The sequence below is a fragment of the Bufo gargarizans genome, chromosome 1, assembly GCF_014858855.1.
Source record: "Bufo gargarizans isolate SCDJY-AF-19 chromosome 1, ASM1485885v1, whole genome shotgun sequence".
NCBI classification, from domain to species: Eukaryota; Metazoa; Chordata; class Amphibia; order Anura; family Bufonidae; genus Bufo; species Bufo gargarizans.
In genome coordinates, this window is record NC_058080.1 from 284,465,710 (window position 1) to 284,481,830 (window position 16,121).

The 16,121-nt window shown below is 47.5% G+C and overlaps 2 protein-coding genes across 2 annotated transcripts in view; one reads left to right on the plus strand and one right to left on the minus strand.

The window, feature by feature from the left end:
- The window catches only part of GPAT3 (glycerol-3-phosphate acyltransferase 3), a 45,654-nt gene extending 37,928 nt beyond the window's left edge, over positions 1-7,726 (minus strand). Inside the window, exons 1-2 of the mRNA XM_044304249.1 lie at positions 7,464-7,726; positions 239-305 (exon numbers count right to left, since the gene is read on the minus strand). Coding sequence (XP_044160184.1) covers positions 239-305; positions 7,464-7,607 — 211 coding nt within the window. The 5' untranslated portion in view covers positions 7,608-7,726. The remainder of the gene's footprint in view (positions 1-238; positions 306-7,463) is intronic.
- Positions 7,711-16,121, plus strand: part of ABRAXAS1 (abraxas 1, BRCA1 A complex subunit) — a 71,905-nt gene continuing 63,494 nt past the window's right edge. The window contains exon 1 of the mRNA XM_044304271.1: positions 7,711-7,816. Within this exon, the coding sequence (XP_044160206.1) occupies positions 7,739-7,816 (78 nt within the window). The 5' untranslated portion in view covers positions 7,711-7,738. The remainder of the gene's footprint in view (positions 7,817-16,121) is intronic.

A 16,121-nucleotide genomic window follows, 5' to 3' on the forward strand; every position in this document is an offset into this window, starting at 1 on the left:
TTTAACAGGAAGAAAGTTAAATCCTCCAAGAAGGTTTGCTTGTTGCAAGAGATGGAACTGTATTTTTTATTTTCCTTCGCCCATATGATGAAAACATGATAGACGTAGTTTAGTTTTTTTGGGCTGGAAATAGATGGGTAATGCATGAAATAAGAAGGCAGTGCTTATTATTTTTATTGTTTGGCAGCACAGTTTTCAATTTACAATGAGTGAAAATCTCATCATTATTAACTCTTACCATTGGATGCAATCATTCGAAGTTTTTTTTGTTCTTCAAAACCTTTTTGAATCCTCAGAGTGGCCCACTGGAAGTAAACAGACATACAGTCCTTTAGTAAAAAGTAACAACCCACCATCTCCCCTATCAATCAGTTATGCTCCATTCACCTTCACAACCATTGGGTAAAAAGTCCACATATTCCACAAATATGGTTGTGCGCCCATGGACACAAATTGCGATAAACTCAGCTCTCTATATTCATTAGTCTAAAAGCTGATCAAAACAGGGTGAAATTTAAAGTAACCCTCCAATAAAAAATTAATTACCGTATTTTTTGCCTATAAGACGCACCTACGTTTTTGAGGAGGAAAAGAAGAAAAAAAAATTTTAACCAAAAGACGTGCTTTTGATGGGTTTTGAACTAAATGGTGGTATGTGCATGACACTATTATGGGGCATCTGTGGATGGCACTGTTATGGGGAGGGGCATCTGTGGATGGCACTGTTATGGGGAGGGGCATCTGTGGATGGCACTGTTATGGGGAGGGGCATCTGTGGATGGCACTGTTATGGGGAGGGGCATCTGTGGATGGCACTGTTATGGGGAGGGGCATCTGTGGATGGCACTGCTATACATGTGTCATTCACAGATTCCCCCCCATAACAGTGTCCCCCAATACACCGGGCCCAGTCGCTCACAGCAGTATTTCTAAACAGTAATCCTTAACCTCTTAATAACTTTAACTAAAGTTGCGCTCTGCCTGCTATGGAAGCTTGTTAGCGAGTGCTGATACAGGGGAGAGCATAACTTTAGTTAAAGTTATTAAGAGGTTAAGGACTACTGTTTAGAAATACTGCTGCAAGTTCCCGGACCCCAGCCCCTCCTCCCTCTCCGCTGATACATCGCAGGCTGCGATGTAAAATGGCAGCATTCACCCCATAAGAAGCAGGGCCACCCCCCCACACCTTTTTTTGGGGGGAGAGGGGAGTGCATCTTATGCCGAATGCACACGGCCGTGTTCCACGGCCGAGAGCGGTCCGTGGTATGCCAGGCTGGATTCCTGTTCAGAGCAGGAGCGCACGGCGTCATTGGTTGCTATGTCGCCGCTGCACTACAGTAATACACTATACGAGTGCGCTCCTGCTCTGAACAGGAATCCAGCCCAGCATACCACGGACCGCTCTCGGCCGTGTGCACTCGGCCTTATGCGGCGAAAAATACGGTACATTAACTGGGGAACAAACACTTACACGGTGACTAGGGATGAGCGAATCTCATATTTTAAATTCGTTCATGCTTCGTTTGGTGGTAAAAGCAGGTCCCCTAAGGTTGCCCACACATGATGTGGCCCAACAGCATGATCCACATGGGGATCCCCGCTAATTGCTGGCAGGCACTTGTACACGCTATTCATTTCTGCATGTGCCGACACCACCCAGCACATGGCTTCTGCTCCGTACGGGCAGCTATAGACAAATGGCATCAATTGTGCCCAAAAGGTTCTTGAGATACCAATCTTCTTACTGATAATGGGGCACATTTACTAAGAACAGCTTTTTAAGCCAGACTTAATTTTCCCCTGGCTCTGATGCAAGATTTGTCTAATTTATGACAAGGCGTGGTGTGCGTCATCATACTGTAAATTAAGCGCATTTATGGCAGTCTACGCCTGTCTGGCATAGGTTTTCGCCAGCATTTATGTCTGTTGCCAGGCATAAAATGTTAGTAAATTTGTTGGGCAGCCCCCAAATGGCCCCTGACACCCTTCCATCATGCCCAGCTGCTGAACACATTGAAAACTCGGCCATGCGACTTACTAAATACATTTTTTCATTGAAAAAAATAGTTGTAAATCCCTTAAAAAATTACCCCCAATGGGCGACAGTCATTAAACTATTCACACCACTGTTGGCAAATTACGGGACACACAACATCTGCACAATAATTTGAGACTTTGAGCTTTTCACCACTTTGAAGAGTCTATAAAAGGGGTAGGACTTAGCCTGAGGTGCGGGGCGTCACGCGGCTCGGCGGATTTACTATAACTTACACCACAAACTGGCGTAGGTAATAGCCTGAGGCGCGGGGCGTCACGCGGCTCGGCGGATTTACTATAACTTACACCACAAACTGGCGTAGGTAATAGCCCAAGTCTATGCCAGCCCTTAGTTTATGGTATACAGAGGGCTAGTTATGTGCCTAATTTCTTAAAAGGCATTTGCCTCTTCATAAATCAGGAGCATCTTACTCCAAAGCACGGGAATTAAGACTTATGGGAACACCAGTCTTGATAAATTGTCTTTACCAATAAAACTTGCTCAGTTTGAGAGGTTTATGACTTTATTGATGGGCTGTAAACAGGCAGATTATATATGTGTTTCTAAGGCCAGGTTTATACTGCGTTTAGCGCTCCGCTGGGATTTCAATCAGAGATAAACATTTGAATATCCAACGTATACCACCATGGATCCATTCCCTTCAATGAGGCAAATAGAGGCCAAACGATTCATCCTTGGACTTTTTATGACCTTTTTTCTGTTCCTTTTGACCAGACAGAATAGCATTGTCCACGCCACGCTATCTGTGTGGCAAAAAACATATGGAAACAAATGGAAAGCCATTACCTTTTCACCTCAGAAAAAAAAATGGATTTGGTATGGTGTATGTTTGGAAAAAAAAGTTTCTTGAGTATTCAAATAAAGCCCAGTGGAGGGGTAAATGCAGTGTGAACAAGGCTTTAAAAGGACTGTGCACCTTTGGTGGGGGTTGGCAAACCCCCCTCCTCCTTACGTGCTTTCTGACACTGGCTCCTGTTATCTTTGCCTGCAAAGGGAAGTATACTTACCCGCTTCCAAGCGATGGCACCGTGCTCCTTTGTACCTTGGCCTCTGCTGCTTCACTGGGCCTGTTTGACACTGCTGCAGCCAACCACTGGCCACAGTGCTAACCTGAGAGGAAGACTCCTGGGCAGATTTATCAACACCTACTGACGCTGATCTTAAGGAGCACCTGTCAGCATGATCAACCCTATTAAACCAGGCATACTGCCTGCTAGGGTTGATCATGCTGATTAAATAAATGGGTTCTCTGGGAATGATTTAAAATGGCCTCCAACAACCTGTCCTAGAATGTGAGCAGTACTGGTTGACTCCACTTGCAGCACTGCTTAGGTGGTGAGGCCTTACAACACACTAAACCCTGGCACTTGCCTATACTACATATTGGAGAGTTTTCCTGTCAGGCTGCTCAGCCATGATTGCATATCATAGGGCAGGATCACATCATTACCATCTACTGTGGAGCAGTGTAGTGAGGCCCCGGGCCCTCACCCCCTAGGCAGCTCTGCAAGCAGTGGCAACCAGTCCTCTTCACATTCTAGGACAGGTTGCTGGCGAACCCCTTTAAAACAATGTGGGTCATTTACAAACCTTTTTACTGTAGCTTTTTGCGTAAAAATAATTGTAAAACGACCCTTTTTTGCAACTTTTTTAAAGCCCATGCGACAATATTTTGTTGCACTGCCATTTTTGCGCCATGCTTGCCACTTGGGGATGGCGGAGGGTCGCGCTGGGGCTGACCCCGGCAAATTCATTAACATTTATGACTGTTTTGTCGCATAAATGTTGAAGTAAAACTATTCCAGTTAGGGGCTGGAGTAGTTTAGGCAAATCCTCTGGCAGCAGAGGCAAGAAACAAAGACTGGTGTTTAAAGACGATCTTTGAATATGAGTCATATGACCCCCAATATCTTTCTTCTGTGACGAGCAGCAGAGATTCACAGTGTGGACAAGCTGAAGACAACACTCTGCCTGGAGGCATTCCTCCTCTGAAGACGGTGATGCTTCCACTTCTGGGTGAAATTATGTCGTCAGAACCTGGGCGTGAAATGTTTAGCCCTGTCAATCAAATGTGAGTGGGGCGTGTATTGAGCATCAGCTGTAGCGGTGCTCCTAGCTCTACTGCCAACCGCCCGGTGCTCCAACTAACTAATTTGCATAAAAGTAATGATATATCCACAAGCTAAAAAGAGAAGACCATATTCTTGTAATCGGCATGATCAACCCTACTAGGGAGTATGCCTGGTTCAATAGGGTTGATCATGAAATGTATACCAGCTTATAGCTTGAAAAGTTAAAGGGGCTCTGCTGATCAGCTGTTAGAGAAGGCAGCGGCGCTGGCAGTAGCGCCACGGCCTTCTCACTGTTTACTGCAAGCCCAGTGACGTCACGACTTGCATCACTGGCCTGGGCGGGGCTAAGTGAACAGAACTTTGCCCCGCCCAGGCCATTGATACTAGTCATGACGTCACTGGGCCTGCGGTAAACAGCGAGAAGGCCGTGGCGCTACTGCCAGCGCCGCTGCCTTCCCAAACAGCTGATCAGCGGGCGTCCCGGACCTCCGCTGATCAGAGGATAGATCATCAGTTTAAAAAAACTGCAGAACCCCTTTAAAAAAAATAAACGCTTGAAATAGAACACTCTGTGTGTAATGAATCTATAGAATATATGAGATTACTTTTTTGAGTTTTATTACTGAAATTAACTTTTTGATTATATTCTAACTCCTTGAGATATCCCTGTACGTAATGCTAGCCTTTAGGTAATGTGCCCCTGTGCGTTTTCACTAAACTTTTGTCCTCTAAGACAGGCTGTTGTAACCACTAAGCTCATTGTCCAACGTGAGACTGTAACCACTGCACCAGTTGCCTCTGTGCGACTATTGTAACCATCAGGCTTTTTGCCTAGGTGAAGAAAGCTGTCCATGTACCACTGTGTCTGCCCATTTCCTTCTGCCATCCTTGAGTGGAGTCACCGACTGGCAAAAAGATCCAGGGTGTGGTCTGACGTTCCTTCTTGAAGCCTCAGGCCTCATGCACACACAAATGCAAAAACGGGGTCTGTAGGTCCGTGATCGTTTTTCCGTCCGTGGGTCTTCCTTGTTTTTTGGAGGATCCACGGACATGAAAAATGAAAAAAAAAATCTAAGTCAAGTTTGCCATTGAAATGATGGGAAAAAACGGACACGGATCACGGACGCGGATCACGGACGCGGATGACAATCTTGTGTGCAGCCGTGATTTTTCACGGACCCATTGACTTGAATGGGTCCGTGAACCGTTGGCCGTGAAAAAAAATAGGACATGTCATATTTTTTTCAAGGTCAGGAAACACGGACCACGGATGCGGCTGCCAAACGGTGCATTTACCGATTTTTCCACGGACCCATTGAAAGTCAATGGGTCCGCGAAAAAAAACTGAAAACGGCACAACGGCCACGGATGCACACAACGGTCGTGTGCAGGAGGCCTCATTCACACAGTCAGTGTTCGGTCAGTGATTTCCATCAGCGATTTTCAGCCAAAACCAGGTGCAGCTCTAAACACAGAACAGGTGCAGATCTTTCCCTAACCCTGGGTTCACACCTGAGCGTTTTACAGCGCGTTCAAACGCGCTGTAAAACGCTCAAGACATGAAATCCAATGCTTCCCTATGGGAATGGTTCACACCTGGGCGTTTTACAGCGCGTACGAACGTGCTGTAAAACGCCCGACGCTCAAACAAGTACTTGAGCTTCTTTGGGGCGTTTTGACGCGCGTTTGTGGCCATAGGACACTGCAGTCAATGACACAAACGCGCGTCAAACGCGCGTTCACTATTACAAAAACGCGCGTCAGAAACGCGCGTCAAAAACGCGCGTTTGACGCGCGTTTGGGAAACGCTCAGGTGTGAACCCAGGGTAATACCTTATGGCTGTGGAGGCTTCAATCCTGGTTTTGGCTGACAATCACTGATGGAAATCACTGACCAGAACACTGACCTGTGAATGAGGCTTTAGGATACTTTCACACTAGCGTTTTCTTTTCCGGCACCGAGTTCCGTCCTAGGGGCTCAATACCGGAAAAGAACTGATCAGTTTTATCCCCATGCATTCTGAATGGAGAGTAATCCTTTCAGGATGCATCAGGACGTCTTCAGTTCAGTCACTGAACTGTGTTTTGGACGGAGGAAATACAGCAGCATGCTGCGGTATTACCTCCATCCAAAACTCCAGTCAGTTGCCGGAATGCCGGTGTTCTGTCAGAAAACCTTACCTCATCAGATTCCCTTACCCCACGTGATTTCCGGGGGGGTGCGCCTCCGCACAAGCACAGTACCATTGCTCGGCGCCTCCGCAGTACCAAGGCATGGGTAAGGTAAAATTACGTTACAGTGAGCGTTGACTCATGGACGCGTGTGCTCTCAGGGGTAAGGAGATCTGATGGTCTTTTGTCTTGTTAAATCTCCTTACCCTCACACTGTGCATGCGCAGATTGAACCCAGCCAGCAATAAATCTGAAGCACGCGCGTGCGCAGTGCGAGGGTAGGGAGATTTAACAAGACAAAAGACCGTCAGATCACCTTACCCCTGAGGGCGCACGCGCAGTGTCCATGAGTCAATGCTCACTGTCATTTTACCTTACCCATGCCCTGGTACTGCGCTTGCACGGAGGTGCACAACCCCGGCAGTCACGTGGGGTAAGGGAATCTGACGAGGTAAGGTTTTCTGACAGAACACTGGCTTTAATTTACATTGAAATGTATTCGTGCAATGCCGGATCCGCCCTGCATGCGCAGACCGGTAAAAATGTGAAAAAAAAAATATATATATAATGGATCAATTTCTCAGGATGACATCCGGTGAGACGGATCCGTTCTTGCAATGGATTTGTAAGACGGACCCACCTACAAATGCTGTCCGTTCGCATGCAGATTGCCGGATCCGGCAGGCAGTTCCGGCGACGGAAGTGCTTGCCGGATTACTGTGCCGCAAGTGTGAAAGTAGCCTTACAGGTGGCCACCGCTCCAAAATGGGTGAAGGGGTAATGTTTATACATCAATTTTTAACTAGGTGTTACCAGGTTTGGGTTGCACACTATTCTTCAATCAGTGCTTCCAGTGTAAGCCTGTCCAACTGGTAACACCCAGCTGGATCTTTATTGATACATTTCAAGCAGGAATAATAGAGGAAAGGCACAACATGTCAGGAGAGGCGACAGGTGTTGTGCAGGGTTTCCATATTGATGAGCTATCCTCAGGATGCACAGATTTTCTGACGGGGCAACAAGGGATCATTACGTCTGAATGAAGGTTCTGGAAGTTGCAGGTAATGGCCCTCCACCGAGTCTGCCTGCAGTATTGGACTATGTCGCAATGACTGAAGTGCAGGGAAGAAAGTCGCACATGTGCACTGAGGGCTACTTACCTCCAGCATTTTCACTAGGATCCTCATGTAGATCTCGGAGATGCCCAGGGACATGCCAAACACGGAGGGTAACATGATGAAGACCCCTATGACGGTGAGCCATGCTGCCAGGATGTTGTATGCCAGGCTGCCGAAGTCGTCCATGGCTGGGCTGCCAGCCTGCCCCTTGTCATCGGTCTCTCCTCCTCCGCCGACAGCAGGAAACACCGAACTTCTCTGGAAGATCACTGGGACTTCCTAGACTCGTGACGTCACGCAGCCCCTCCCCCTCCTCCATGGCGGAGCGCTGGCGACCTCTGCCCCCTCCAGCGCACAGGAGAAGCCGGGGCTGCTCTTTGCCCCCCGACCACAAGGTGAATTATCCACGCCCAGTGGTAACCTGTGTACTGCAGAGCATGCATGTGATAAAGGGGGCCTCTACCCATCACGTGCCCCAGCCGCTTTCCATTTCTCCTTCAGCTTTGCATAACTTTTGTATCTCTCTGTGGAGAGCTTGTGTCCTGCGGGATGGGTTTTTTCATTTATTTTTTTATTTTTATGACTTTACCTGATCAGACCAGCGACTTGCAGCGTGAGTATGCAGCAGCTCCTGTCCTGACCTCCCAGCACTGCTATATGATGCTATGTAACCCTTAGAGTTCTGGAATGTATTGGATAACACTGACATCATGCTGTCAGTGTTATCCAATACATTCCAGAACTGTAAGGGTTACATGAATATAATGCTATGCGCTCCCGTCAGTGCTGGGAGGTCAGGACGGGTGCTGCGCTGCGAGTCCGATGAGTGGAACGCGCTCATCTGATAGGGGCGTTGGGCCTCTTTCACACTGTCTGTATTTTTGCATCAGTATTTGTAAGCCAAAACCAGAAGAGGTGCAAATATTTCTGATACCTTTTCTCTGTAGGTTCCACTCCTGGATTTGGCTTACAAAATACTGACCAAACACTGATGCAAAATACTGAGCGTGTGAAACAGTCCTTTGGCTAGTGCAGGGGTAGGCAACCTCCGGCACTCCAGGTGTTGTGAAACTACAACTCCCAGCATGCATACTTACTCTGCTCTTCTCCGAACTCCCATAGAAATTAATGGAGCATGCTGGGAATTGTAGTTTCACAGCAGCTGGAGTGCCGAAGGTTGCTGATCCCTGGGCTAGTGTCACACCTGCGGCCTTTCCCTCTGGCATAGAATACCAGGAATCAGCCCGACAAAAATCACTTTGTGCAGAGTTATTGTCCAGACCATTCCCTGAATTAGGGCTGCAGTAAATGATTATTTTACAAATTGAGTATTGATTATTTTATACGATTAATCGAGTAATCTAATAAGAAAACATGAATTAATAGACTATTTTCCTTTATAAAAACTCATCAGACCCCTGCCATCAGTCCCCGACACCCTTTGTTCCCCCCTGTGTGATCAGCCCAAGTGCATCAGCTCCCCCGTGCCATCAGCTCCGTTCCCCCAGTGCCTTCAGCTCTTCCTCACCCCAATGCCAACAGCTGCCCGTTCAGTGCCACCAGCTGCCCCTCAGTGCCACCAGTTTGTGCCCCCAACTGCCCTACAGTGCCACCATCTCCCCCTCCTAGCCATGTCCCCAGCGACAGTACTTACCTTTCCTGTAGGGGGCGCCGATCCACAGCTCCTCCATCTTCTTCTCTGTGCGCTGCACTGACGTCACACAGCGTCTGGTCATAGTACGCGCTCATATGCCCTATGACCCGACGATGTGTCAGGAAGAACGCGGTGCAGGCCGGCGGCTGACCATGGAGCGCAAAGTAATAGCAAGCGCTTCACTCCCGCTCCATAGTCACATGACAAACGAATCCTTGATGCAAAAATGTTTAAACGAGTAATCGTTTTAGCCCTACCCTGAATATTTGCCGGGGAGCAGCCTGATCTCTACTGGACCCCATTATAGTTAATGGGAGCAGACGGCAGTATCTGGCAATGCCAGTTCTGGAGGACTCTGACAGACTTTCTTCTGCCGGGACAACCTGCCAGAGTGTTCTGCCACAGATGTGAAACCAGCCTTACAAAGATTACAAATTGATATAGAGCCCATAGTCTAGTGTAAATGCTGCAGTCAGTGCACAGTCTAGTGTAAACACTGCCACCAGTCAGTCAGTGCACAGCCTAGTGTAAATGCTGCAGTCAGTGCACAGCCTAGTGTAAATGCTGCAGTCAGTGCACAGTCTAGTGTAAATGCTGCAGTCAGTGCACAGTCTAGTGTAAATGCTGCAGTCAGTGCACAGTCTAGTGTAAATGCTGCAGTCAGTGCACAGTCTAGTGTAAATGCTGCAGTCAGTGCACAGCCTAGTGTAAATGCTGCAGTCAGTGCACAGTCTAGTGTAAATGCTGCAGTCAGTGCACAGTCTAGTGTAAACACTGCCACCAGTCAGTCAGTGCACAGCCTAGTGTAAATGCTGCAGTCAGTGCACAGCCTAGTGTAAATGCTGCAGTCAGTGCACAGTCTAGTGTAAATGCTGCAGTCAGTGCACAGTCTAGTGTAAATGCTGCAGTCAGTCAGTGCACAGCCTAGTGTAAATGCTGCAGTCAGTCAGTGCACAGCCTAGTGTAAATGCTGCAGTCAGTGCACAGTCTAGTGTAAATGCTGCAGTCAGTCAGTGCACAGCCTAGTGTAAATGCTGCAGTCAGTGCACAGCCTAGTGTAAATGCTGCAGTCAGTGCACAGTCTAGTGTAAATGCTGCAGTCAGTGCACAGTCTAGTGTAAATGCTGCAGTCAGTGCACAGTCTAGTGTAAATGCTGCAGTCAGTCAGTGCACAGCCTAGTGTAAATGCTGCAGTCAGTGCACAGTCTAGTGCAAATGCTGCAGTCAGTGCACAGCCTAGTGTAAATGCTGCAGTCAGTGCACAGTCTAGTGTAAATGCTGCAGTCAGTGCACAGTCTAGTGTAAATGCTGCAGTCAGTGCACAGTCTAGTGTAAATGCTGCAGTCAGTCAGTGCACAGTCTAGTGTAAACACTGCCACCAGTCAGTCCATAGTCTAGTGTAAACACTTCCACCAGTCAGTCCATAGTCTGGTGTCAACACTGCCACCAGTCAGTCCATAGTCTAGAGTAAACGCTGCCACCAGTCAGTGCACAGTCTAGTGTAAACATTGCCACCAGTTAGTCCATAGTCTAGTGTAAATGCTGCCACCAGTCAGTCCATAGTCTAGTGTAAACGCTGCCACCAGTCAGTCCATAGTCTAGTGTAAACGCTGCCCCCAGTCAGTCCATAGACTAGTGTAAACACTGCCACCAGTCAGTCCATAGTCTAGTGTAAACGCTGCCACCAGTCAGTCCATAGTCTAGAGTAAACGCTGCCACCAGTCAGTGCACAGTCTAGTGTAAACATTGCCACCAGTTAGTCCATAGTCTAGTGTAAATGCTGCCACCAGTCAGTCCATAGTCTAGTGTAAACGCTGCCACCAGTCAGTCCATAGTCTAGTGTAAACGCTGCCACCAGTCAGTCCATAGACTAGTGTAAACGCTGCTACCAGTCAGTGCACAGTCTAGTCTAAACACTGCCACCAGTCAGTGCACAGTCTAGTGTAAACACTGCCACCAGTCAGTCCATAGTCTAGTGTAAACACTTCCACCAGTCAGTCCATAGTCTGGTGTCAACAGTGCCACCAGTCAGTCCATAGACTAGTGTAAACACTGCCACCAGTCAGTCCATAGTCTAGTGTAAACGCTGCCACCAGTCAGTCCATAGTCTAGTGTAAACGCTGCCACCAGTCAGTGCACAGTCTAGTGTAAACACTGCCACCAGTCAGTCCATAGTCTAGTGTAAACACTTCCACCAGTCAGTCCATAGTCTGGTGTCAACAGTGCCACCAGTCAGTCCATAGACTAGTGTAAACACTGCCACCAGTCAGTCCATAGTCTAGTGTAAACGCTGCCACCAGTCAGTCCATAGTCTAGTGTAAACACTGCCACCAGTCAGTCCATAGTCTAGTGTAAACGCTGCCACCAGTCAGTCCATAGTCTAGTGTAAACACTGCCACCAGTCAGTCCATAGACTAGTGTAAACGCTGCCACCAGTCAGTCCATAGTCTAGTGTAAATGCTGCCACCAGTCAGTCCATAGTCTAGTGTAAACACTGCCACCAGTCAGTGCACAGTCTAGTGTAAACACTGCCACCAGTCAGTCCATAGTCTAGTGTAAACATTGCCACCAGTCAGTCCATAGACTAGTGTAAACACTGCCACCAGTCAGTCCATGCCACCAGTCAGTCCATAGTCTAGTGTAAATGCTGCCACCAGTCAGTCCATAGTCTAGTGTAAACGCTGCCACCAGTCAGTCCATAGTCTAGTGTAAACACTGCCACCAGTCAGTCCATAGTCTAGTGTAAACACTGCCACCAGTCAGTCCATAGTCTAGTGTAAATGCTGCAGTCAGTCAGTGCACAGTCTAGTGTAAACACTGCCACCAGTCAGTCCATAGTCTAGTGTAAACACTGCCACCAGTCAGTCCATAGACTAGTGTAAACACTGCAACCAGTCAGTCCATAGTCTAGTGTAAACGCTGCCACCAGTCAGTCCATAGTCTAGTTTAAACACTGCCACCAGTCTGTCCATAGACTAGTGTAAACACTGCCACCAGTCAGTCCATAGTCTAGTGTAAACACTGCCACCAGTCAGTCCATAGTCTAGTGTAAACACTGCCACCAGTCAGTCCATAGTCTAGTGTAAACACTGCCACCAGTCAGTCCATAGTCTGGTGTAAATGCTGCCACCCGTCAGTCCATAGTGTAGTGTAAAAGTTGCCACCAGTCAATCCATAGTCTAGTGTAAATGCTGTGCACAGTCTAGTGTAAATGCTTCCACCAGTCAGTCCATAGTCTAGTGTAAACTCTGCGATGTTAGTCCACAGTCTAGTGTAAATGCTTCTACCAGTCATTCCATAGTGTAGTCTAAATGTTGCCACCAGTCAGTCCATAGTCTGGTGTAAACGCTGCCACCAGTCAGTCCATAATCTTGTGTAAACACTGCCACCAGTCAGTACATAGTCTAGTGTAAACGCTGCCACCAGTCAGTCCATAGTCTGGTTTAAATGCTGCCGCCAGTCAGTCCATAGTGTAGTGTAAAAGCTGCCACCAGTCATCTCATAGTGTAGTGTAAAAGCTGCCACCAGTCCGTCCATAGTCTAGTGTAAATGCTGCCACTTCAGTCCAAAATCTAGTGTAAACACTGCCACCGGTCATTCCATAGTCTAGTTTAAACACTGCCACCAATCATACCATAGTCTAGTTTAAACGCTGCCACCAGTCAGTCCATAGTCTAGTGTAAATGCTACCACCAGTCAGTCCATGGTGTAGTGTAAACGCTGCCAACGGTCATTCCATAGTGTAGTGTAAAAGCTGCCACCAGTCAGTCCATAGTCTTATGTAAACGCTGCCACGTCAGTCCAAAATGTAGTGTAAACACTGCCACCAGTCAGTCCATAGTCTAGTGTAAACATTGCCACCAGTCAGTCCATAGACTAGTGTAAACACTGCCACCAGTCAGTCCATGCCACCAGTCAGTCCATAGTCTAGTGTAAATGCTGCCACCAGTCAGTCCATAGTCTAGTGTAAACGCTGCCACCAGTCAGTCCATAGTCTAGTGTAAACACTGCCACCAGTCAGTCCATAGACTAGTGTAAACACTGCAACCAGTCAGTCCATAGTCTAGTGTAAACACTGCCACCAGTCAGTACATAGTCTAGTGTAAACGCTGCCATCAGTCAGTCCATAGTCTGGTTTAAATGCTGCCGCCAGTCAGTCCATAGTGTAGTGTAAAAGCTGCCACCAGTCATCTCATAGTGTAGTGTAAAAGCTGCCACCAGTCCGTCCATAGTCTAGTGTAAATGCTGCCACGTCAGTCCAAAATCTAGTGTAAACACTGCCACCGGTCATTCCATAGTCTAGTTTAAACACTGCCACCAATCATACCATAGTCTAGTTTAAACGCTGCCACCAGTCAGTCCATAGTCTAGTGTAAATGCTACCACCAGTCAGTCCATGGTGTAGTGTAAACGCTGCCAACGGTCATTCCATAGTGTAGTGTAAAAGCTGCCACCAGTCAGTCCATAGTCTTATGTAAACGCTGCCACGTCAGTCCAAAATGTAGTGTAAACACTGCCACCAGTCAGTCCATAGTCTGGTTTAAATGCTGCCACCTGTCATTCAAAGTCTAGTGTAAACACTGCCACCAGTCAGTCCATAGTTTGGTGTAAATGCTGCCACCAGTCAGTCCATAGTGTAGTGTAACAGCTGCCACCAGTCATTCCATAGTCTAGTGTAAAAGCTGCCACACCAGTCCACAGTCTAGTGTAAATGCTTCCACCAGTCATTCCAAATTGTAGTGTAAACGCTGCCACCAGTCAGTCCAAAATCTAGTGTAAAGACTGCCACCAGTCAGGGCATAGTCTGGTGTAAACGCTGCCACCAGTCAGTCCAAAATCTAGTGTAAAGACTGCCACCAGTCAGGGCATAGTCTGGTGTAAATGCTGCCACCAGTAATTCCATAGTCTAGTGTAAACACTGCCACCAGTCAGTCCATAGTCTAGTGTAAACACTGCCACCAGTCAGTCCATAGTCTAGTGTAAACACTGCCACCAGTCAGTCCATAGTCTAGTGTAAACACTGCCACCAGTCAGTCCATAGTCTAGTGTAAACACTGCCACCAGTCAGTCCATAGTCTGGTGTAAATGCTGCCACCAGTAATTCCATAGTCTAGTGTAAACACTGCCACCAGTCATTCCACAGTCTAGTGTAAACACTGCCACCAGTCAGTCCATAGTCTGGTGTAAATGCTGCCACCAGTCAGTCCATAGTCTGGTGTAAATGCTGCCACCAGTCAGTCCATAGTGTAGTGTAAAAGCTGCCACCAGTCATTCCATAGTCTTGTCACTGCCTGCCCTGTGAGAGAACTGAGAAGATCGGAGAGACTTGCAGCATGTGAGTCTATCTGACAGGTCTTTCTGTGTTTCCTTTCTGTTTGTTGTTTTGGTCAGGATTCCACCTCTCCACAGGTTCTGCTCTTTAGCTGTTTATAAGTCCGCCTCTTACTGCTGACTTTGCGGTTGATATTTTCCTTCTGGAGTTCTGTACTGGTAGTTTGTGGATCTTCTACTTCCTGTTCGCCTCACGCTAAGTCATCCTGTTTTCTCCTTTGTGTGTGTGTTGCTTCTAGGTCTCAGAGAGACACTGGTCCCTTCACGGTAGAAGGTACTAGCTGTCTCATTCCCTGCTCCCTAAGTTAGGGTTTGCTACAGAGTCAGCAGGGCTTAGGTTCCAGCGTATGAGCTTGTTTACTATCAGGACTTGCTCATACTGTCAGTAGTCAGGGAGAGGCTCAGGGATTGTTAGGAGGTTACCATTCCCTCCGCCCTAGCTTTGGGGCCTAGTCTGTTTACCTGTTGCTGTTTGTTTACTTGGTGTTCCTCTTATCCCCACTTGCCGTGACAAGTCTAGTGTAAAAGCTGCCACCAGTCAGTCCACAGTCCAAAGTAACCGCTGCCACCAGTCAATCCACAGTCTAATGTAACCGCTGCCACCAGTCAATCCACAGTCTGGTGCAAACGCTGCCACCAGTCGGTCCATAGTCTGGTGTAAATGCTGCCACCAGTCAGTCCACAGTCTAATGTAAATGCTTCCACCAATCAGTCCATAGTGTGGTGTAAACCCTGCCTCCAGTCACTCCACAGTTTAGTGTAAATGCTACCACCAGTCAGTCCATAGTCTAGTGTAAACACTTCCACGTCAGTCCACAATCAATCTAGTGTAAACGCTGCCACCAGTGAGTCCACAATCTAGTGTAAACACTGCCACGTCAGTCCACAATCTAGTATAAATGCTGCCACCAGTTAGTCCACATTTTTCTTGTGCTGTCGATACGCTCTATATAACGTACAATGATGGAGAATAAATACATATCTGTATAGTAGAAATGGGCAGATGATTAACAGATATTACATTTCATTCTTCTATAAGGACTTTTCTCAGCAGAAATACAGTTGGGGCTGGGCCACTGTCCTCATGTACTGGTGCTACAGTGCTTTACTCTGTCTTCTCCTTTTGCCAACTGTCTCAATGTCTGTGCTGCATAAACATTTTTTAGGTGTTCGCCTCTTCTGGCTTGTGACTTTGGGGTGATTGTCAGTGCCAGTTCCAGCCCCAGCACCATGTGCATCCGCTGTCCATCCATTGCCACACTGAAGTCCAGTGGCCCCTCTTTCAGGCCGCTGAGACCAGGCTGTATTGTGCAAGCTCAGCGACAACTGACGGTGTCATGACATCATCATTTCGTTTCAGGCCAGCACAGTGAGGCAGCGGGTTTTTAGGGTAGCGCTGCGCTGGGATGTATGTGGGAGCTCTGTTAGAGAAGGGCCATTTTGTTAGAGGCCCCAACATTTCTTGTGGGGTGAAGGCCCTGGTCTGGGTTCACCCCTATAATCTCGCCCTGCTTGTGCTATTCTGAGACCCATCACTTTTTTTTCCATCAATGGATGTGTGTAACAACTTGTTTTGAAAGTGGGCTGTAGTTTTTATTAGCACCATTTTGGGGTACATAGCTGATAAATGTATGTTCTATTTTCAAGGGTTAAGGCGAGATAGCCAAAATGAAAAATTCTGGATTTATGCATTTTTGTTACTGCATTCTTGGTGC